Source organism: Mastigoproctus giganteus, chromosome 3 (genome assembly GCF_048544385.1).
Source record: "Mastigoproctus giganteus isolate SK-2022 chromosome 3, ASM4854438v1, whole genome shotgun sequence".
Lineage (NCBI taxonomy): Eukaryota > Metazoa > Arthropoda > Arachnida > Uropygi > Thelyphonidae > Mastigoproctus > Mastigoproctus giganteus.
Window position 1 is genome coordinate 240938884 of NC_143577.1, and position 23353 is coordinate 240962236.

General features: G+C 34.4%; 1 protein-coding gene across 1 annotated transcript in view; it reads left to right on the top strand.

The window, feature by feature from the left end:
* The window catches only part of LOC150088951 (ATP-binding cassette sub-family D member 2-like), a 195430-nt gene that overhangs the window by 145626 nt on the left and 26451 nt on the right, over window positions 1-23353 (top strand). The window contains exons 2-5 of the mRNA XM_090370961.1: window positions 6516-6696; window positions 13857-13975; window positions 17114-17285; window positions 23082-23176. Of these exons, the coding sequence (XP_090227087.1) occupies window positions 6516-6696; window positions 13857-13975; window positions 17114-17285; window positions 23082-23176 (567 nt within the window). The remainder of the gene's footprint in view (window positions 1-6515; window positions 6697-13856; window positions 13976-17113; window positions 17286-23081; window positions 23177-23353) is intronic.

A 23353-nucleotide genomic window follows, 5' to 3' on the forward strand; every position in this document is an offset into this window, starting at 1 on the left:
GAAGGGGTATTAGTGAGAAACATTAAGCTTGTATTTTGGCAATCTGTCAAGATTTTAGTGGGTGTTTCCATGGTACTTATGATCAGCTATATTTGACATTCAGGACAAAGCAATTAAATAATAGTAAACCAGAGTTCTTTCGTGACTTTGATAAATATTGCCGAAAACTCACCCAGCTGTATTTATAGAAAAGTTGACGACGACTTATCTTTTGCGTATCCTTGCTGAAGAAAAATACCACCTGACCTACGTAGTACCTTTTTTTTTTTTTCTCTTCTCATTGGTCTGCTGAAGGAGGCTATTGAAAGCTATTTTGCATTTTAAAACATATTTAAACTCTCAGTACCACAACACAAACCGGTGTCACTTGGAGACGCCATTTTGAGATTGAGTTTTTTTCAGCCGCTCCATCTAGCGGTTACGTTGCTTGATGAAGTTCCATGAAACTATTTTAAAATAAAATAAGCTGTTTATCTGTTGTTATTCTGTTAACTACTAGTTATAAATGTGGTGAATAATATTTACCCGCCCCTTATTCTTGTGAAACGACGTATTTAAAGGAATCACATGAGAAAACATCTAACATGTTTTTAAGTGATTACAAAGAATTTCTTTTCCTTGAAGTTTCACATTAACCCATTACAGTTCAATTCTGTAATATTAAATTATTTATTAGAATGTATTTTTTGTCCTTGAATTTCTTTTCCTTGAAGTTTCACATTAACTCATTACAGTTCAATGTCGTAATATTAAATTATTTATTAGAATGTATTTTTTGTCCTTGACCTTTCTATAATGGGAATACTGTACTTGTTTCTATAATGGACATAAATTTTATGTACGTGCGGATCAGGGCCGATCCCAGAATTTTTGGAACCCTGTTCAAGAATTACTTGCCCGGCTTTGGGGTTTTATTCAAAAATAAATACGGGGTATTTTTGTAATAATGATTTTAATTTTTTTTTCAAAATTTCCAGCCCTTGGGGTTGACGATAATGTGGGTAACCAGACATTAAGACTGCTATAGGCTCGTTGATAGAAATGCGGAAAAGACACGGATGATATTATTTAGACCATTTGAGCGCGGAACCCTTTTCGATAGAATCGGTTGATAATGTTTGTGGCCGGCCCTGGACACGATACAAAAATTTATTTAATAATGAATTAAGAAGAAATGTAGTCGAAAACACTCTCAAACCTTTCAATGCTTAGTGTCAAGGCCAGCATAGATGAAGTAACTGAACAATTCGCAAACATGTTTCTAATATATCAGGGTGTTAATGTCTAAGTTTGCAGAAAATACAAAGGTTGGCAGGGTTGTTAATGACAGTACACTACAACAGGATCTGGAAAAGTTGAACAGATGGGCTGAGAGGTGGCAACTGAAGTTTAACATTGACAAATGTAAAGTACGGCATATGGGTAGCAGTAAGACCAGAGTAACGTACCGACTGGGTGGCACTACACTCGGGGTAGTGGAGAATGAAAAGGAGCTAGGGGCAATTGTGAAAAGTCAGATATGAAGTTTTCAGAGCTGTGCAGACAGGCTGCAAGAGTAGTTCATGGTGTCTTGCCAGTGATATACAGCAATTTTGCTAGCAGGGTTAGGAGGTGATTGTCCCCTTGTATAAGGTAAGGATCAGGCCACACCTTGAGCACTGCATACAGGTCTGGAGGCCTCATTTTAGGAAGGATGTAGAGCTGAAACGAGTACAGAGAAGGGCAACGAGATTGGCGAGTTGAAAAAAGTTTGCTGTTACCAAGAAAGGCTTAATTTTGCAAATGCAGCGTCTGGAGCCTAGTCCTTCATCCTTGAGGGTCTATATCTAAAGTCTAGATATATAATGTCAGAATCGTTGCCTGCATCTAATTGCATTAAAACTGTATCGTAGTAATTAACCAGCTTGGTTAGGTATGAGCTTCGCTTAATGAGCCCATGCTGGGATCTATTCAAGATACCATTCTTGTCGATGGGGACAGCCCTGAATGCCATCCTTAACCATAGACTTAATGATCATTACTGCCATAGAAGTCAAACTCACTGGCATATATTTACCCACCTCCTTTACACAACCTTTATGGATTGAGGATATTTTAACACTTCTCCAGTCCAAGAGTACCTTCTCGGGGTTTCATGATTCTCTCGTTAACATTCCCAGCGGTGTGATATGCTAATATGAAACCTTTTTTAATTACAACTGAATATGTACCACTTCCCCTGGAGCGTTGCTATCCAACGGTAGCTTTTCTAACAAACGCTTGTTTGAGATCAGTATATTACTTATTTTACAGCAGTCTGGTACCTTAACATTTCCCACAGTTTCGAGCTTGCTTTCGACTAAATAACGACGAGAAGTATCTGTTCAACTTATCTGCTATTTCTGCTGGTCTTTTTGTGACCCTTCCGCTGTAACCAATTAAGGAGCTTACTGGATTTACTTTCTTTGTCATATTTACATATGTGAATAACCCCTTATGCCTGCTCTTTGCCAGTGCTTTCTTAAAATCGGCTTTCACCCACCCATTAGTGGGCTTGTTACATATTCTCTTAATTCTCATATAAATCGGAATCATTGTAATTTTTCCAATCTTGCTTCTTTTGCTCAGACTCTATCTCACCTTCACCATTTGGTATCTTACATTTATGGAATTTGACCACTAGTATGAATACGTTTTTGTGGCTTCCAGGATAATGTGGCTTCCTTTGGACACTTCCATAGTGTATTTGTGTCCAACGTCATTTTAGTAGTCACTGCAGTTAATAGAGCCCAAGAAATCTCATTGCATTTTAGATTCGATCTGTTGAAATCGAATCTCACGCCTTTACCATTGACTGCATAGTTTTCTTTAAATACAATCCAATTTGTGATATCGTGGTCACTGTCTTTTGTTAGTTCTCTCTCAGTAAAGTTTTTGAACCAACAAACCGCAATCTTTTTATGGCACATTAATCTCAATAAAGTACTCTATGAAATAAGCAGTCCTATCCCGACTTTAAAGAATTTTTAGCAGACAAGGAATTTAAATAAGTCCATTCAGATTCGTTTTAAAAAGTTGCCTAAGGATACAGAATTAGTAAACTTTATTACAAGAATGGCGAAAGTGTTATTGCAGCCCCTTATTTATTATCATTTTTTTAACCCCAAGAAATATTAAATCGATTGTCCATTACACAGCACCATTAAGAATTGGCTTGCGGAAGATGAATCCAGGTCTGGGCATCACATAACTGTGACACTCACAAAACATTAAATCATTATCCTGATTAAAAGATAGTTGGAGATTACAGAGCATAGCAAAGACATTAATCATATCCCGTAAACGAGCCGATATTGTCCACGAAGAATTGAGCACGGGGGAAAAAATAATAAAAAATCAAATTAATAAATAAATAAATAAAAAAAATCAGCGGAATGGGTGCATAAATATCTGAATGCAAATCAGTAGAAGAAGGAACTGTGCAAAGAACATTCTTGTGAAATTTTCCCAGGATTCCAACAAGTTTGTCAGCCAGTTTGACCTTGAATGAAACTTGAATTTATTTCTATGATCAAACCGAAGACCAGTCTACGGAGTGGAATCACGATGGATTTTCATGTCACAAGTTTCGAAGGGCGCTGTTATCTACTAAGGTGATATCATTGGTTTCTAGGGACAGAGAAGTGGCGTTATTCATTGAATACATTCAGAAGGGTAAATCCATTACGACTGAATTATTTACAAATCTACTGAAATTATTTACAATTAAAAAACTAAACTTTATGGGAAAAATCTCCAGAGGGATCCCTTTTCCTGCATGAACAGTGCTCCTAGTCACAAGGCTTAGGTAACCATGGAAACAGTCACCCGCCCTGTTCTTTATATACAGCCCTTCCGAATTACTGCTTGTTTTCTGCCTAGTATGCAGCGAAAACACATTTTAAATGGGACACTTTGAGCATATTAGGCCTGACATAGCCGAGTGGTCAGGAGCGAGAGTGCAGTAGCGCCATACCCATTGAGTGGACCGTGGTTCTAGCCGTGCCTGCTAACGATTGTTCATGATTTGTCAGCTCCTCTGACCTGCTGGTTGTGCCTGGGTGATTATTATTATTAGCTATATGGTGCAAGGAAGCTTGAAGCTTATGCTGCACCAGCCAAAAAAAAAAATCGAGTTACTGTGTGTGTGTGTGAGAGAGAGAGAGAGAGAGAGAGAGAGAGAGAGAGAGAGAGAGAGAGAGAGAGAGAGAGAGAGAGAGAGAGAGAGAGAGAGAGAGATCCAGCTTAGGACCCTGGGTGTGCTAAGCCCATACTCACCAGATGGGAGCCCCTGGGGTTAAATGAACAAGAACATTGTCATTCAAGCAATTGAGTGGTTAGAGGACCAATATAGTTGGTTTTACTATAAGGGACCTATAGATAATGAAGGAATGTTGTATCAAGTGTAGCCGTAGAGGTGAATATGTTGAATAAAAGTTTTAATTTCCAGATTGTTTAAATTCTTTCTGTGGCGGATTAGAAACTTTCAAATTTTTTTTTGTACGGCACATGTAGTTTGAAGTTTTATTTTTGAATATTGTTTTAATTATGTATTGGAATTACCTAATTAGTATTGTGTTACATATTTTTGTTAGGCGAATTATATATATTTACATGTTCTTCTTTCTTTGCCATATAATTAAAAAGTCAATTTTCTGCATAATTGCATGTAGTGAATTTGAATGATCCTTTAAACGGTCTCTTCACCCAGATTTTACCTTCTTTAATTTCTGTGTTGTCACGAAATTCGTTTTATTTTTTTTTTTTTTCAGTAAATTTTTATTTTAGAAAATCCGGTGTACAAATAATTAAGTGTTATTTTCTTTAATTGACATCGAGGGCCTATTTATTTTTCCAACGAAACAAAACTTCGGTTGCTCTGTGTCTCTCACCTGTTCGCAGACAATTCTTATCCTCTACATTTCCTTTCGTCTGCAAATTCGTTCTTATTCAATAGGTTGGCGTCTGCTTAGTGATTATGCTGTGTTTGAGGAGCTTCGCATGAATACTCCCCCGTGTGAATGGTATGATAATAGAGGGGCGTTCTCGTAAGTTGATTACTACTACGCGAAAGTGGCTTCTGATGCTGAATAATGGCGTTACGCACGCATTCAATCCATAGGGCCACGTCTCGAGAAAGTGTCTCGCTTTGAAACGCATCTTGCTGATAGTTGCATGTTAAATTTTGGATGTTTAATTGTGTGATGAACATTTGCTCAATTCAGTGAATCTGTTATTAATTAATTGACAGTATTCGCTGGTTGTATATGTACTCTGGCCCGGAATTAAACACTGAGGCCATAAGGCGAAGCATGTAAAGAGGCCCAAAAATGTATGGTTAATACACCCATCTTCACAGAAGGAAACTGCGAGGCCTCAAGCCATATCCTGTTTGGACATGGCTTTGCGTTATATTTATGCTTCCGTTTGTAAACAAAGATAACAGAAGCGGTTTTTAATGAATTAACTTTAAAATGCATTACTAGTTGATGTTTCAATGTCAGCTCTGTGTTCTAAAATGTAACCTAGCCAAAAATTTAATAAAATCTAATAATAATGTAGTACAGTACATTAATCTTACTTTAATAATAAATGAATAAATATTTATTTATTCATTTCTTATTCAAGAATTGAGTAGCATTATTAGGAGAGTGACTTTGTATACCAAAATGTGTGCTGCCATCTGTTGTTGAATTTCCAATTTATGTTACCCGAATTATATGTTGTTCATGCAAATATTATCAGAGTGTGTGTGTAGATTTTGAAACTTTTTTTAAAACACCCTGTAGTTGAAAAGAAACAATTAATTGTGATTTTGAAATGATTGGATTTAAAAAAAAAATTTTTTTATTGCATATCTAAATTTTATTTAGAAAAATAGCATGTGTAAATGAGCCTCTAAAGTTTATCTTCTACTGATCCAAGGTTTACAGAGCTTGGCCACTCCAATATAAATATTATTTATATTAGAGTGGTCTGAATACTATTTTTAGTCATGTTCCCAAATGCATCAAGTGCCTGCTTAACTTCTGCATATCCATCCATATGTAATGATTTGACTCAGGGTGAATAGATTTTCATGAAATTGTTTATTTGGCACTTTTAGAAACATCAGTTAGGCCACTCCAGTATTTCAATTAGATAAATACTGCTCGGACCTCTCTCTCAAGTTTTTGTTTAATAATTAACAGTTTGACTAATAATTATTGTTTAACTTAAATCTTGCATTTTCGAGCATAACAGAATGTTTTTTTTTTTTTTTTAAATCTTCTCTGGCTTTTTGCCATTAAAATTTCTCTCCAGGTTTTGACTTTGCTGGAGTACCTTTTTGAATTTTCATGTTTTAATTAAACTCTCTCCTAAAAATTTTCTTAACTCTTTTTGCTTTCTGCTACAGTTGAATCAGTTTAAGTTGACCAAGGCAGTTTTAATTTGTTTTTAATTTTATGGTCTTGTTATTGATTTATGATTTCACATAATCTCAATTTATTTTCCAGGTAGAGCAGACAGTCTTACAGAAAAGTTATAAAGCTCTTGCAAGACAGATGAATGTAATTTTCAATAAAAGACTGTGGTATGTTATGTTAGAGCAATTTCTCATGAAATACTTATGGAGCGCTACTGGCATGATAATTATCTCACTTCCTATTATGACTGGAATCACTAAAACTGAAGATGGCAAGTTTATTGATTATTTTTAGCTTATTTCTATTACTAATTTATGAGTTTAGAAATTTGAAAAATTTAAAATTTATTAGAAAGTTCATTGTTAAAAAAGTTAATATGCTGCCAGGTTCCTTTACAGCATGAGAGGGTCAAGCACTAGTTATTATAATATGATTATTAACCTTCACACATTCACACCCCCAATTGTGACCAAGACAATTGCATGGTGTCTGTTTAAACCTTCCTGTTTTGTTTTAATTATAAAAAAAATTAATGTTTAGATTTTTAACTGAATTGAGAAACAGTAATCTATTAATTATGATATGCTAAACCCAGTTAAAAAATATTGAATAAAAATAAATGAGAAATCAATAATACAGTAATGACGAAAGTTTTTATTGAAAATTTATTAAAGGTTTTTTTTTTAACTTAAGGTCCCTGATGCCCCCCCCCACCCCAGATTGGAACTCAGATGTTCATGTGGCTTTGGGCAGATGCAACATGAATGTCTGTATTTTTGTCAGCTGTTTGCATTTAGCTGGAAAAATCAAAGCATCTTGGAAAGGTTTGACACTTGTCACAATCATTCCCACTTACTCAGTTCACAGCAACTCCCATTCCCACATGGTGTGATACATGTCACGTCACATGGGAATGGGAGTTGCTTAGAAGAAAGGTAGACACTTTTGCTTACTTAGTATCTGTTAAACATTAAACAAAAATTTAATGTAGTAGTAGAAATCTTTATTGCAATAATGATAATAATAATGCAAATCCATACATTGCAATATTGCCCTTTATGGCAACCAAGCCAGGAGTTAACAGTGATAATACAATATATAAGAAAAATGGAAGAATAATAATGATAAACAGAGAGCATTCATAAATTATACATAAGGAAATAGATATCTGGACATATAAAAGGAAATACAGCTCAAAACTCAAAGTATAATATAGTTATATGCACAACAATGTACAAAGAAGATATAGGTGGAAAACCGAAAAGTCAGTAAGCTACCTTCATATCATATGGTATTGTTGGTTTGTGGCATTAAGACTAGCTTTGAGGAGAGGGATCAGGTACAGGGAAAATCAATTCAAGGATGTGCCGTCTGTATTCCCTATCACAAGCAAACTTAAGATCAGCATCCAAAGACTGGGCACATGATAGTAGCTGAAAAGGCCGAAACTTATCGGATAGGTGGAGACAACTGAGATGTGGGCACAGAGTTGGAGTCACTCTGAGGGTAGGCTGAGGGACTATCCAAGATCACAAGTCCCATAATGATGGTGCCAAACTCTTGCCAATGATCATTTTAACAGTAGTGGTAAGGTGTTTCACCCTAATCAGCTTGGGGAGCATGGAAATAAAATCAGGAAGTACAGTATTAGCCAGTTAGAGAATTTTGGTGGGGAAAGGTATGCAGGATGATTTGATTTTATTTCCAGATTTAAAAGAATAGCAGAAAATTTAAAAAGTGGCATCTGTCTGACACCATGTTTGTAGATGAAAGTTAGAGGTGGAGCGGGAGTCAGAATTTGTACAACTACAACCAGTTGAAGTAGTTTCCAAGCTACTCGTAGCCCAGTGGTCAGGAGCGAGAGTGCATAGCACGCGTTCCTTGAGTAAACCGGGGTTAAAGCCCATGACTACTAAATATGATAAATATTTGTATTGATGATTTATTGTAAACTCGACTGACTTGGTTGTTGTGCCGGAGTATAAACAGGAAATTTAAATTTATTCTAATGCAAAAAGCTAATTCTTATAGCTGTGATTAAATTATCTTGATAGAATCGAACTCTCACATTCCTACTGTTTCTGTGCAAGTGTTGAAAATAAATATTTTGGAAAAATAATGCTGAGATATTCCTCATGATGCATTGTTTGAAGATAATAAAACACTCAAAACTTATGTTGGTAATATTATGTTCATTTCCAAATTGGAAATATGTACATAATAGGGTCAAATGTTTTGTAGTATTTTCTTACCACTTCTTCAGTGGCTGCAAAGACAGTAACTAAGGGTTATTATTATGGAATTCTTAAAATTTTTTAGTAGAATTAAAAGTTTTAGTAAATCAAACTTAGATATAATTTGAAATTTGTTTAAAGGTTAATTTTTATATGCTAAATAACAGTAATGTGTAAAAACTCGCCAGCTATCTTTACAATATCACCATCAAAAAAAGATCACTTTGGTTTATAAAACCACAGTGTACATCTGTATAAGGCCTTGAATGGTTTGAGCAAGCTCAGTGCTGATGGGATTCTTCCTCTTGCTTAGATTATGCACCTGAGGGAGCAAAAATTCAAATTGAGGAAAGACAGTTGTAGAATAGATGTGTAGAAATTTGCCTTTAGCCAGCAGGTAGTTGATTGCTGGAACAAACTTGAATCTGTTGTGGAATTTGATAGCTTAAATATTAAGGAAGAATTTGACAAACTTTTGGAGCAAATGGATGGGTGAAATGGGAAGGCGAGTTTTTTTTTTTTTTTTTTTGGCTGTTGTGTATAAGCTTGCTTTCTCTGCTAATACTAATAAACAAATCAACTTCTTGTGACCAAAGTGATCTTTTGTGACAGTGATATTGCAAAGGCAGCTAGTAAGTGTTTACATTATATTGTTGTTTACTATATAAACATTAACCTTGAAACAAAATTCTTTGAATTAGATCCATGTTTGATTTACTAAAACTTAATTCTAGTACAGGGGGTCCCCAGTATCAGAGTATTCATTATCTGAGTCCCTGCAGTTAGGAGGATTTTAAAATTAAAGAATTAAAGCTTTTTCCCTTGAAAAAATTGACCATGCACTTTAATATTTTTTGTGAGAACAACCTTCTTCATAATCGTGCAACAAAAGTTAAGTGTGAAGTTAAAGACAATTGCTAAATGCTATGACACAGTTTTATCTGGAAAAAAAAAAAAACCATGAACAACTCTGGATTCATTTTTTATTCGTACAACTGAAAAAGAGTAACTTCAGTAAACTTTACTTAACCTTATATTGTGCAACATATTATAATAAAAAATATCTAATAAAATAATTTTCTAATTTTTCAGTTCCTTCATCCAATTTTTACTATGTACACCTACATAATAAACGTTACGGAAATTTTTTCCCGTTTTAAGTGGAATTTTGTGGAACAAATTATCCTTCGATAATGAGGATCTCCTGTATTTAATTCTACTAAAAATTAAGAATTCAATAATAATAACAACCCTTAGTTACTTAGTTAATAACAACCTCTTTGCAGTCACTGAAGAAGTGGTAAGAAAATTCCACAAAATGTTTGGCTCCATTATGTACATATTTCCAATTCGGAAATAAACATAAGAATAAGAATGTAGGTTTTGAGTGCTTTATTTTTACTTTAAAGCAAAATAATGCTATGAAACAGTTGGTTTATGAGTGGTTACTACATCTACAGGCATACCTCGGTTAACGTTACCTCTGATAACGAAGCTTCGATATAACGAAGTCCGCAATTTCAAGCCCCATTTAACATTAAAAAAAATATTCCAGTTTAATCACCTGAAATCTAAACAAACTGACGAAATTACGGAAACATTTTGGGCTTCTCGTGGTTGGTTCGAGAAATTTAAAAAAACGGGCCAGGGTTCATAGTGTAAAATTAACAGGAGAAGCCGCAAATAAGTTTTCAGAAAAACTAAAGGAAATAATTGAACGTGAAAATTTTCCACCAAATTTGGTGTTCAGTGTTGACGAAAGCGGTATGTTCTGGAAACGGCTACCAACAAAAAGTTTCATTTCTATTGAAGAAAAACCAGCTGCTGGGTTCAAAGCAGCCAAAAACCGTTTAATGTTACTCTTTCGATTGAATGCCTCTGGCGATTATAAATTAAAATTGTTATTAGTTTACCATTCAGAAAATCCGAGGGTGTTAAAAGGTAACATAAAAATGAATTTACCTGTAATATGGAAAGCAAATAGAAAAGTGTGGGTTACCAAGGAGTTATTTACTGATTGGTTTGTTAACCACTTTTGTCCTGAAGTAAAACGGTATTGTCAAAAAAACAACTTTGAAGAAAAAGCTCTTTTGTTGTTAGACAATGCTCCGAGACATCCTACTGATCTTAACACGTTGGACATATGCATTCCTGTCAAAGTTGTTTCTTCCAGCAAACACAACTTCTTTGATTTAACCATTGGATCAGGGAGTGATAGCATCATTTAAAGCTTATTATCTGCGTCGAACATTAAGCAATTTAACTGAACTAGAGGATAAAGAGGAAATGACAGTTAAAACTTTTTGGAAAAACTACACCATTAAAAAGGCAATTGAAAACATTGATAGTTCTTGGAAAGAAGTCACTAAGAAATGCTTAAATGGAGTTTGGTGCAAAATATGGCCAGAAGTTGTACTAGAAGAAGAAAATAGCATCCAAGAAATTAGAAATGAAGTTATCCAGATGGCTCAATCAATAGGTTTCGAAAATGTCAATGAAGAGGATGTTAGAAATTTATTGAATGCAGAAGATGATGGTTTTTCAGTGGAAGATTTAGGAAACCTTGTTAGCAACGAAGACAAAGATAATGAAGACGAAGTTAAAGAAGTTCCTGCCGAAAAAGTGTTAACAAACAAAGATTTAAAAAGCTGCTTAAATGACATTGAAAACGTTTAAATTTTTTTAGTGAAAATGATCCTGATTTAGGAAGAAGTTTTATTGTTAAGCGATCAGTGTTAAATGCAATAACTCCGTATAGACAATTGTTAAATGAAAGAGAAAAAAAGCATAAGCAATCAACTTTAGACTCATATTTTAAAATGTGATTTCACTTTGTATGTAAGTTGAATGTTTATTTAATAAAACTTTTCTTTGTTCGAAAAAAAAGCTTTTCATTTTCTTTACGTAGGAACATATCCCTATTCTGGCCATAGTATTTTTACCTCTGAAAACGAAGTTTCGCTTAACGAAGTAATTTCGTGGAACGCATCCTATTCGTTATTCGAGGTATGCCTGTACATCATTTCTACTACCAAGGTAGCATGAATGCATTGTTTAATTATCTCATTGTGAATACCTTCACAACGAGTGGCCGAGGTATTGCACTGCTTTGAATAAGTAACACTTTGCCAGCAGTGAAGACTAATGTTACTTATTCTTGGTAGATACTACCACCCAGACAGCACTGTTTTGACACTTGTTGGCTTGCTCATTGGTGGGTGGGTAGGTACCCTGTTGTTGCAATAGTGACAACTCAGTTATGAAGTATAATTCCACAATATGAGAGATGCTTGATGGTTTGCATAGTGTAATCTAAAAATATTTCTTGGCTAAATGCCCAAGATTGTGAAAGAGTTGGTTTATGCATGGTCACTGCACATACATTTCTACTACCAAGGTAGTATGAATGCATTGTTTAATTTTATTTCCTGGCTAAGTGCCTACTCTTAGGCATTTAGCCAAGAAATATTTTTAGATTAAACTATGCATACCATCAAGCATCTCTCATATTGTGGATTCGTACTTCAAAACTGGGTTGTCACTATTGCAACGACAGGGTACCTGCCCACCCACTGGTGAGTAAGCCAACAAGCTTCGAAATGGTGCCATCTGGGTGGTGGTATCCGCAGAGAATAAGTAACATTGTCTTCTCTACTGGTGAAGCGTTACTTATTCAAAGCAGTGCAATACCTCGGCCATTCGTGAAGGTATTCACAAATATGAAATATAATTAAATGATGTATTCATATGCTGCTACCTTGGTAGTAGAAATGATGTACATGCGGTAACCATGCAAAAACACTCTTTTATACTCTTGGGCATTTAGTTAAATATTTTAAGAAAATAATGCTACTTTATGTTTTTCTGTTGTGAGACATCTTGCTACCTTGGTAGTAGAAATGATGTACATGCGGTAACCATGCAAAAACACTCTTTTATACTCTTGGGCATTTAGTTAAATATTTTAAGAAAATAATGCTACTTTATGTTTTTCTGTTGTGAGACATCTGCCCCTCCAAGTTCTGCCTCACTATCAACAGCTTGGAGTTGATCTAAAGTAATTAATATTGTTTTTAATTGAATATCTGTAGCAGTATAGTGATTTTTGCACTTGTTTGGAGAGATTTGAGTTAAATTCCCATTGATGACTAGAGGAATTTCTAAAGTTTCTTTAGTTGAGGCCATAGTTAGTTGATCTCGGGTGGATGGAGTACCCCCCCACCCCCCCAGATTATTCTGGATTTATCAATCTGCACAACATGCAAGTTGACTTGTGAACACACTTTTACAGACATAATATACAATGCACATTATGTTCCAAGTTGCTGATGTGCCTAAAACCCAAAAACAATGATTTTAGTTGAATAATATCACCCATTAAGTGAATAGTGTTAATCATTAAAAACTAGAAGGTACTGAAATATTGTGTGGGACTGAATCAACCTTGCATGGCAAATAGAGTTAATGATCAATTATTAAAATATTCTATTGGATTTTTCAAGTTAAGGATAAATTTCAATGAATTTATTTATGTTATATTTATTTTATAGTGTTTCCTTAAATTTAAACTCTTCAAGCATTCCCTTTAGTAATTATTATATTATATTATTTTATTTTATCAGTACAATAAAACAATCATTACCTGTCTCCCCTGCCAGTTTACTATGTATCTTTATCTAAAAATGTTTAATGAATATCATTGTAAGAATATCAGTTTAGCATAATAAAAATTCTGTAATAAAATTGTCATTTCTATAATAAATATAGAAAACAATTTTTACAGTTTTTAGATTCTGTCATTTGCACTTAATAGTTTTATAAATTTGAAAGCAGAAGTGAATGTTTTCAAAGTTTCATTGAAAATAACAAGCATAAAAAACAAAAGCAAAAAAATTTTTCTAATTTTCGAAATTTTCATTAATTCTATTAATTTTCATTAATAAGCAAGTTTCTTACATTATAATTATTTTGTAATATGTAACTGTTGTTCTGATTTATTTTATTTTTTGTTTTGTTTAAATTGCATTTCATTATAACTAATATTTTGATTTCCTGTATGAATTCATTATACCGATAGTTCACTGTACTAGTATTGTATAGTAATATGATGTAAAAAATGGTAATAGTGGAATTCATTTCTTTGAAGTATGTAATATTTAAATTTACATTCTCATATAATAATATGAGCAATTTTCAGGCGACAGTTATGATGGAGATGATGGCGTGAGTACTAGAACACAGTATATGACTACAGCCAAGAATATTCTGTTAGCAGGAGCTGATGCTACAGAAAGGTTGATGTCCTCATATAAGGAGGTAATATTTCTTTTATTATGAAAGTTTTATGTTTAAGTTTGAATGGGCTGAATGTTTTTTTTTCCATTCCCCTTTCCTTTGTGTAACTCGTTCTTTCACATATACAGTTATGGATGACATTATTCTTTAAAAAAATATGTACTGTGTAAGAATCTCTTGTGGGAGAATAAGGTTAAATAATTTGTAGAGCATATGTTTGTTGTGTGTCTATATACAAACAATATTATTACAGTTATTATTATTAATAGTGGTAGTAGTTGTATTACATGAATCATTTTACATATCTTGTAAACTAAATTTGGTGATTTTTTTTTTTTTTTAGTTTACCATTTCTTGGTACTAGTTCTTTACACTTTTTTGCAATTCAGTTTTACTAAGCATCCACAGTTTGTTTTCAGTGAAGTAAGCTTTCGTGATAATCTGGTAGAGTCATTGTTTCAAACAAATTCAGTTCAAGTTTTGCTTTATTTTATTTTTTTTTTGTGGACTTCAATCTCACTGGTGGACAAAGATCACTGATAAAAACTTAATGAAGCTCCTGTGTGTTCCCAAAGGACTCTGAACTGTTTTCATTACACTTATTTGCTTGATATGGTGATATGTTTACACACATTTAGAATTTTTGTGGTTGATCTAAGTTTACAGAGAATTGAGATAAGCTTTAAATGTATGCAAATTTGTTTTAAACAAGACTGAAGCTTACCCAATTGCCTTCTACAGGCAATTGGATAAGATATTAGGAATATTTGGAAAACTGTGCCTCCTTTCAGATCTTATATGTGAATTAAAGAAAATAAAAAGAGGAAAATAGTTTGCATATTAGACAGTCATCTTAGACTTTTTCAGTTGTCACTTTGGACATATTCCATCTTAAAAATCTAAAATAATTTATTTCATATTGTGTGATATTTATTGGATTTACTAAAGTTTTGATGAAGTTCCAGTGTGTTCATGAAATTTGATACTGTTTATAAAATTTAATATGATTATTTAATAATATTTTTTAATATAATAAAATTTAATTTTTTGAATAAAATTAATTCTTAACTATGGATCACATATACAGGGTGATTCACTACCAGTGCGACAAACTTGCAGGAGGTGTAGGGGGCACAAAGACGAATCAGAATCACATAGCATTGCAGGGTCCAAAATGCCTTCATCATGCGGTAGAGGACGTTGAACAGGAGGTCGCGTGAACAGCTATCCCACTGGAAGTCAGCATTTGTGAACCGGTTCCCGAAGCAGTAGGATGGACGAGTATTCAAACTTTGAACTGGCCGACATGTACCTCGCATCTGGTGCATGTCGGCTAAAGAAACCTGTGGCTTCTTTGCACTATATGGCAAATACTGTTACTATTTGTTTTTTTTTAATGTTGGTAGGTATGCCACAGGTTTTTCACCCTTCCCCCAATCCATAAGCAATTCAAAGCAGTTTAACAGTCTAGTAAACCATTAGGTCTCTCAGCTCTGCCTTGACCCTACTAATTTCTTGGTATTAGTCACCTGTATAACTATAGTGTGACCACGTTGCAATAGTTTTAATTTTGACTCTTGCATGCAAGAGTCAAAATTTAAAAAAAAATTAATTTTTTTTAATTGATAATTTTAAATGATAAGTTTTAAAATTTGTAAACTGACCCACTCTTGTAGGCTTTCTGCAAACTGATGTAACAGAATATGTATAATTACTATTTACTAGCACACTGAAGGACAGAGGCTGATCCACGAACTTGTCCCTACTAAACCTAGTGATAGGTTGCAGTATCGCCTCTCCTGTAGAGTTTAAGAAACAATGTCTTACCAAGAATAATATAGTACTACTTTGACATTGACCATTTAATTAACTTATCATGAAACTTGTTTCTTCTATTCTGCTGTGCTGTGCATATTTTACTTTGTTTCTATTCTGCTGTGCTGTGCATATTTTACTTTGTTTGTTTTATACATACTGTTGTAGCCTATACTGTTGTACTTGAGTGCAGCTGTACAACTTCAAATTGAGTAAAATAAATAAAATTTAATTGTTTGCCATTATTCTCCGTGGTCATGAAATGAACCATAGTAAATATGCAAATCTTTTATAGCTACTCATTAGATGTGGAGGGGTAATGTGGTACTCCTCAAAATGTTTCATAACAAGACTGTTTATATTCATGCTGAATAGGAGACTCCATTGGAAAACTACCATTTATATATTAAAATGGCACTTTCTAAACATAGATTCAGACATTCACATGAATTGGACATATTGCTTCTTGCCCAATAAATCTATTGGTTTAGAGAGAAATAATATCAAAAGAAACCAGCATGACTTTTTCCTGTGTGTTAAGACTTAACATGTTGAATAGGCCCTTTACTTGATTTAATTGCAGACTGACTGTTACATTTTTGGTACTTGGGTTGACTGGTTGTCAATGTCCAGCCAGTCTACCTAAGAAACAGTAGGGCTTAACAGAACATAACGTTTATGGATTGTAGGGAAGAAGGCAGTACACTGACTGGGCTAAATGGCATACTATGGTATGGAGTTTCAAATACAGATCTTCAATTTTCTGTTCATACAACCATTTTAAACAGATCATTGACTTTAGTTTTGGAACTGACAAGTAGGTTATGCTGAATTACCCTATAAACATGTTGTTACACTTTTTGCAAAAGTTGTTTAATGGCAGTAAAACTGTATTAAAAAACCTTACTAATGTCAAAAATGTACTGTCAGAATATTTAGACCTGCACCCAGTTTTTTTTTTATTACAACCTCATAATATCTTATCAGATTATAATTATACATGCTATCCTTTAAAGTTGTATAGTCCTAAATTGTAAAAATGTATTTCCATTCTGGATATCATTGACTAAAGTTTGGTGAGCAAGCATATTTCCATAATATGAAAACATTTCTAATATTACTGATTGTACATTATTTTTATTTTTTTTAATACTTGAAATATTCAAGACAGGCAATTGAGAGTCTGGCATATTATGACTGTGCTCTTGCATTTCTTTTTATAATTAATTTTCAGGAAGAATTATTATAATTCATTTGTCCATTATTTGGATTTCAAATAGTTTAATACAAATAAATTTTCATTGCTTGTATAGATGATATACTTTTCATTTTGCTGTCCTACAGATTACTGAGCTTGCAGGTTATACAGCTCGTGTGTCCAAAATGTTTTCAGTATTTGAAGATGTTAGTGAAGGAAGATATAAACGTACCATTGCTGCATCTAGCAAACGTTCAGAAAGAAGGCTTTCCAGATTAAAAGGCCTTACTTTTAAAGATGGAATGCCAGAGATTAAAGGTATTTATTTCAGAATTTTTTGCTGTAATTTGATTACTTTGATTACTGAGGCATGATTTCATTTTATAGTTAGTTTAATTTGGGACTACTACACTAAACTAATGATACCTAAATGCAATAATAATGCTACTCTATTCGCAGGTTATGCAGCAGTAATACATATTACACTATAAAGTTTGTTAATATATAAATGAGGTTTAGCAATAAGGTTCTTGGACTAGTGTTGTTGCAGTCATGTTTTATGAGGTTGAAAATAAATGCAAGTGATATGTTGTAGTTCAAACTTCCTCCAATAACTGGTGGTGCAGACATTGTCCAATAGGCTGACAGGTCACAAGTAACAACCAATTTTGTTACTTGCAACCTGTCAGCATTAACGTTCTGTGTCATGGTTTTGCAATGGAGCAATGAACAAATATCAAATTTTGCTTTAAAGTGGGAAAATCTGCAACAGAAATGTATGAAATGTTGAAACTATACAATGTGTTTGAAGAGTATAAGGAGTTCTAAGATGAACATGAGGATGTTCATGAAGACCCAAGAAGTGGATGTCTGTCGACCTATCAATGAGAAAAGAGTTGTAAAAGTTCTGGAAAATGTGGTGAGAGATTGGTTGACCCTCAGAATTGAGGGCTGATGAGTTGGATATGAGTAAGGAGATGTTTGTACAAATTGCCAAAGAGAGCAGCACCCTGCATGCTCTTGAGCATGCCAGTGGTGAAAGGAAGAGAGAAGTTCAAAAACTGAAAACAGAATTGAACGTTCTTATCAAGAGGCAAGGAAATGAGTATAATCTGATATACTTATCAAACACAACACACGAGGACAATAGAATGACAATAACAAGTAGCAATAAACAGTCATAAAATGGACAGAAAGAAATGGGTATAGAATTTCTGTACAAAAGATCGTTTGTGTACATTTCTGCAGAAAAAAATCTTCATTCTGATCCTGAACTCAAGCTGAAAAGAGATCATCCCAGTTAAAAATAGTGTTTGTTTCTTAGGACTTGTTTTTGACAAAAGATTGACTTTTCTAGAAAATATATCACATAAGAGTCCACTGTCTTAAGAAAATTAATATTTTAAAGGTCCTATCAACTATATCCTGGGGAGCAGATAGAACAATCCTACTGTGTTTATATTGCCTACTCATTCAATCTAAGTTAGACTATGGTGCCCCAGTCTGACTTGGCAAGACCTAATGCTGAGATGGCTCAACCCAATACACTACTGCACACTTCAAATAGCTTTTGGAGCTTTCCATATCTCACCTGTGCAGAGCCTGTATGCTGAGGCTCATGAACCTCCTTTGAAATTTAGAAGGAAAAAAACAATTACTTTTTTATGCAGCTGAAATAAAATCCTTACTAGGTCACCCCTACAGAAAACTCTTTTTACATCTGAATGGGAACAGCAGTATCAACAACAAAGAATCAATAAGTCTGTGAGTGTGAAATTAAAAACCTTCTCCTCAAGAGAGATCTTAACCTGGATAGCATAACTCTGCTGACGAAGCAGTCTACACCACCACCATGGATAATCAAACAGCTTACATGTGACTTCTCCTTCCACTTTTTGAGCAAACAAACACTTTCTCATATAAACTATAAACTATCTTAATGCTGCTTACAAATTGCAATTTTCAGATCACTGTTTTCTATATACAGGTGGCTCTAAAACTGAATCTCTTGTGGGAGCAGCAGTTTACTTTTCAGATATCATATCGGAACAAAAACTCCCAAAAGACTGCAGCATTTATACAGAACTGCAGGCCATTATGTTAGCACTGAACCAAATCGAAGATCCAAGTTCCCAAAGTAGCATAATTTTCACTGATTCCTTTAGCTCCGTGATGGCGATACAAAATATCAATTCTAACAAACATCCACTACCGCAAATTCAATACAGAGTATCAACACTCCTTGAACAAGGTCATAACTTTAGATTTTGCTGGATCCCAAAACATATATTCCAAGTCATGTTGGAATATATGTTAATGAATAAGCAGACAGAGCTGCTAAAGAAGCCAACAGCAACATTTCTGCATCAGAATACATCCCTTTCTCAGACTACAAACAAGTTATTCATCACAGTGGAATGCATCACTGGCAACAGAAATGGCAGGTACTAACCAATAACAAATTGCATCAAATTAAAAGTTTACTCTAACCATGGAAATCCAGCATACAGCAAAATTGATATGACAAAGTGATACTTGCAAGAATAGGACATATGCATTTCAGCCGCTCCTCTTTTGTGAGGAGAGGATCCCCCTCTATATCTTACCTGTCACACACAAAGTAGAGCTTTTACAGTTGAGTGCTGAATTTTTTTCAAAGAGTTGATAACCAAACATCACTTCCTCACTCACAAAATCATACTGGAAGATAGGAAAAATATAGCAGATGCTTTTCAGTTCCTCAAGGAAATAAATTTCTATAATCTAATATGAAACCAGATATTATCTCTGCAGTAAGCTATAGTCACTCCGTGACTCTTGGAAACTATTCACAGCAAGATACAAATACAAACAAAACTGTTGTATAAATCCTTCCAGGCACATTTTAGCCGCAGTAGCTCTTGCACCAAGAATTTCTAAATCAATTAATCAAACTAATATAGAAGCAGTAGCAATTTGTCTCATAATTGGGTTGCTTCTAGCAGTTTTCTCTATCTATTTACCATATTGGTTGGATTTTCTCAGCTGATGATAGATGGAAACATCTAATATCAGCTGAGAATGACATCACCTAAGCAGATCCCTTGAAAATCTTAAGCAATTGCTGTACCCTTTCCTATTACTGGGAGATTTCAATGGAACTATTGTAGGAGGTATGCAGATGTTAATGGTAGGGGTTGAATTATAGAACATATGCTTGAAAATAAGGTATCGACCCCCCCCCCTCCATATTTAGAAGAGTGAGGTTGCTTTTCTAAATGTGGAGATCAAAACCTTTTTCCACATGCCTACCCTTACATTTACTGCCATTGATCTTTCTATCTGCTCTTCTCTCTCTATATATGTGGGAGGTTGAAGAAAATCATCATGAAAGTGGTCCTCCAGTTAATTGAACAACTTCACCAGGAAGGGTCCTCATGGATTATTTTGCAGTGGAAGATTGACAGTCAGTCAGAAGTATATCATAGAAAGTACAGTCAGTCCTCGTATAGCACGATAGTTGTGTTCCCAGAAACTCTCGTGCAATGCAAAATCGTGCCATATAAACAACAAGCCCTATGGGAAAAATAGGGTTAGGTGCTGACCACCCAAGATTGAACACACATTTGTAACCAAAACACATTACCAAACACAATAAATAATCGTAATAAAATACTTATGCATTTTATTACGACTATTACGTAATAAAATATTGCTAATGCTTTTGCTTCTATCGTAAGCAAACTTGTTTTTTGTTTGATTTTCTATCCAAACAGATGACAGCCATTCCATCTCTACCAATTCTTTGTGTCTTAATCTAATGGATTTTAATTACACTTTGAGTTGAAATGAAAGTTGTTGAGTTGCTATGAAAGGTTTTATTTTCTCTGCATTCTTTCTAATTCTCGGAGTTGCCTCATTTAGATCTGTAGCACGTGCAATATCACATGGTCTTTCATTTCGCTCAAAGTGTTTCACAATTTCATATTTTTTCTCAATTGACAGAGGCAGACGGCCATAAGCCTTACCGGGGAAACCCCGGTGGGCTGGAGGCCAGTGCGATTTTGGCCATAAACCGTAGTATGAGGCCACTATAATTTTCTGGTGTAAGAATTTTTGACCCAGTCCGCCTCTGTTTATCGATATTGCTTTTCCTTTTCTCTCTGAATCTGCAGTGCCTTCACCAGGATGCTTTCTTTTCACACCTTTTAACTATTTTACTCATTTTTAGGGAATAAAGTGCAATTACAAAATGAAGAGGCAAGCTTGATACACATAAACAAAGCTGCGCTCGTGTAGCAACTGAATAAACAACACCGTAAAGGCAGCGATGTTGTTTATTCTATTAACACCTCACATTTTACTAAAGCACATTTCTAGGGGTTACTATCTTAAAACAATAAAAAGTTTCCAGTTGCGTTTCTGCTAGTGGAATCTTTTATAAACTGGTAGTAAACTCGATCTAATTGCATTTGTGATTATACCGATAGCTGGAATTGTGTTGCTTTTTACGTTATTATGGTGAAATATGTTTCCCCTTCACTGATATAAAACACATAAATACATTTTCAGAATCTTCTCTTCATTCCTATCATGTTGCATTCGGTTGGGGTGATTCCGCGTTCGACTGCCATTTCTTGTAAACACAAAGGCGAATCGTGCATAAGCGAATTCGGTTAGTGTTATATAAGATATTGTTCCCCTATTTATAAATCGTGTATGATCGAATTCGTGTAATGTAAACACGTGTTATACGAGGACTGACTGTATTGTCCAAACAGGCAGCAACAATTGTAGTTCTAAAGACATCAATTTTGGATTCCAGTAACTCCAAAACCATGGAGTGTAGGATGGATAGCAACAAGAAAGGTGTAAAACAAGGTGTAGGGGTTATTTCAATGATATCCTACCACATATAGCCTAATAGTCTTCAAACTTTCACACTTAATCTCGTTATATCCAATGTCAGAGCCAGAAGTAATCTTGGATCTGTTTCACATTTACCCTAATGTCATCTGGAACAATATCCAGAAAATGAAGGGCAAATATACATCGCACCCTTCGTCGATCCTTGTACATAATGGATGTGCAGTTGCCAACAGTCTAGGGGAGACATTTGCTAGAGTACCTGCTGAAACATCATACTCCCCAGAGTTTCTGGCCCATAAACAAAAATTTGAAAAATAGTAATTTAAGCTGTCTTCCAACAGCTTTGAGGCTTACAGCTGCCTTTTTCAGAGCAGGAACTTAAGTCTCTCTCTCTCTCTCTCACCCAGGGGAGTGCCACCAGGTCAAATTACATCCATTATGAGATGATTAAACATCTATCATCAGAATCTGTGGCACGTGCTTTCTCTCTCTCTCTCTCTCTCTCTCTCTCTCTCTCTAACAGATTCTATTTTTAAGAGCAGGTTCAATTTCAGACATAAGGCATACTTCCTTTGTAAAACTGTGAGAGAATCCAAAAATCCCAAACCCATTACTCTGACCAGCTGTTTGTGCAAGTTTCTGGAATTAAAGGTCAATGCATTTGGAAATTAATGACATCCTTTCCAGGACATGGTATGGCTTCCGAAAGAACAGGTCAAACTTGACCATTTAAGACTAGAAACAGCTATCCAAGCTGCTTTTTCTCAAACACGAATACCCAGTGTCAGTTTTCTTATTATGGAAAAAGCATATAACATTGCTTGTAGATTTGGTATTTTAAAATACATTTGTAATCTTGGTCTCGGAGATAGTGTTCTGGTTTTTATTAAAAATTCTTTGTCAAACCACTTATTTCAAGTTCATGTGGGATCCATTCTCTCTCAGCCTTTTTGCCGAGAGAAATGATCAGCAAATAATTTTAGTAATACAAGACTAGCCTCTTTAATCCATATGATTTGATGAATCTGAAGTTTTTTAAAATAAAAAGGAAATTTAAATTCAAATTTGAATTTAAATTTCCTTTTTATTTTAAAAACTTCAGATTCATCAACCCATGGATTAAAGAGGTGTCTCATAACACAAAAAGAACTTGCTGTTGTGTTTGTTACTTTATTAAGTTAGTATTTTATATTAGGTAAAATAAGAGTACTTTTTTAAATTGATTGCAAAATATTCCATATACTTAAGCTATATTCTATCTTCTAGGAGAAGTTGTGGAAAGAGATAGCATAATTAGATTAGAGAATGTACCCATTATAACACCAAATTGTGATGTCGTTGTGCCAAGTCTTTCATGCACAGTAGGTATCTAGTTATAATTTTTGCCTTGTATTATAAGGTTGGTTGTGGAAGGAATGTTTGATATATTGACTACTTGAATCAGTGTCACTTCATGTGGTATGCTAATTTCCATGTAATTTTGTATATTCTGTGTGTACTGATTTGTGTTTGCAGGCCTGAATAAACTATAGTACCTG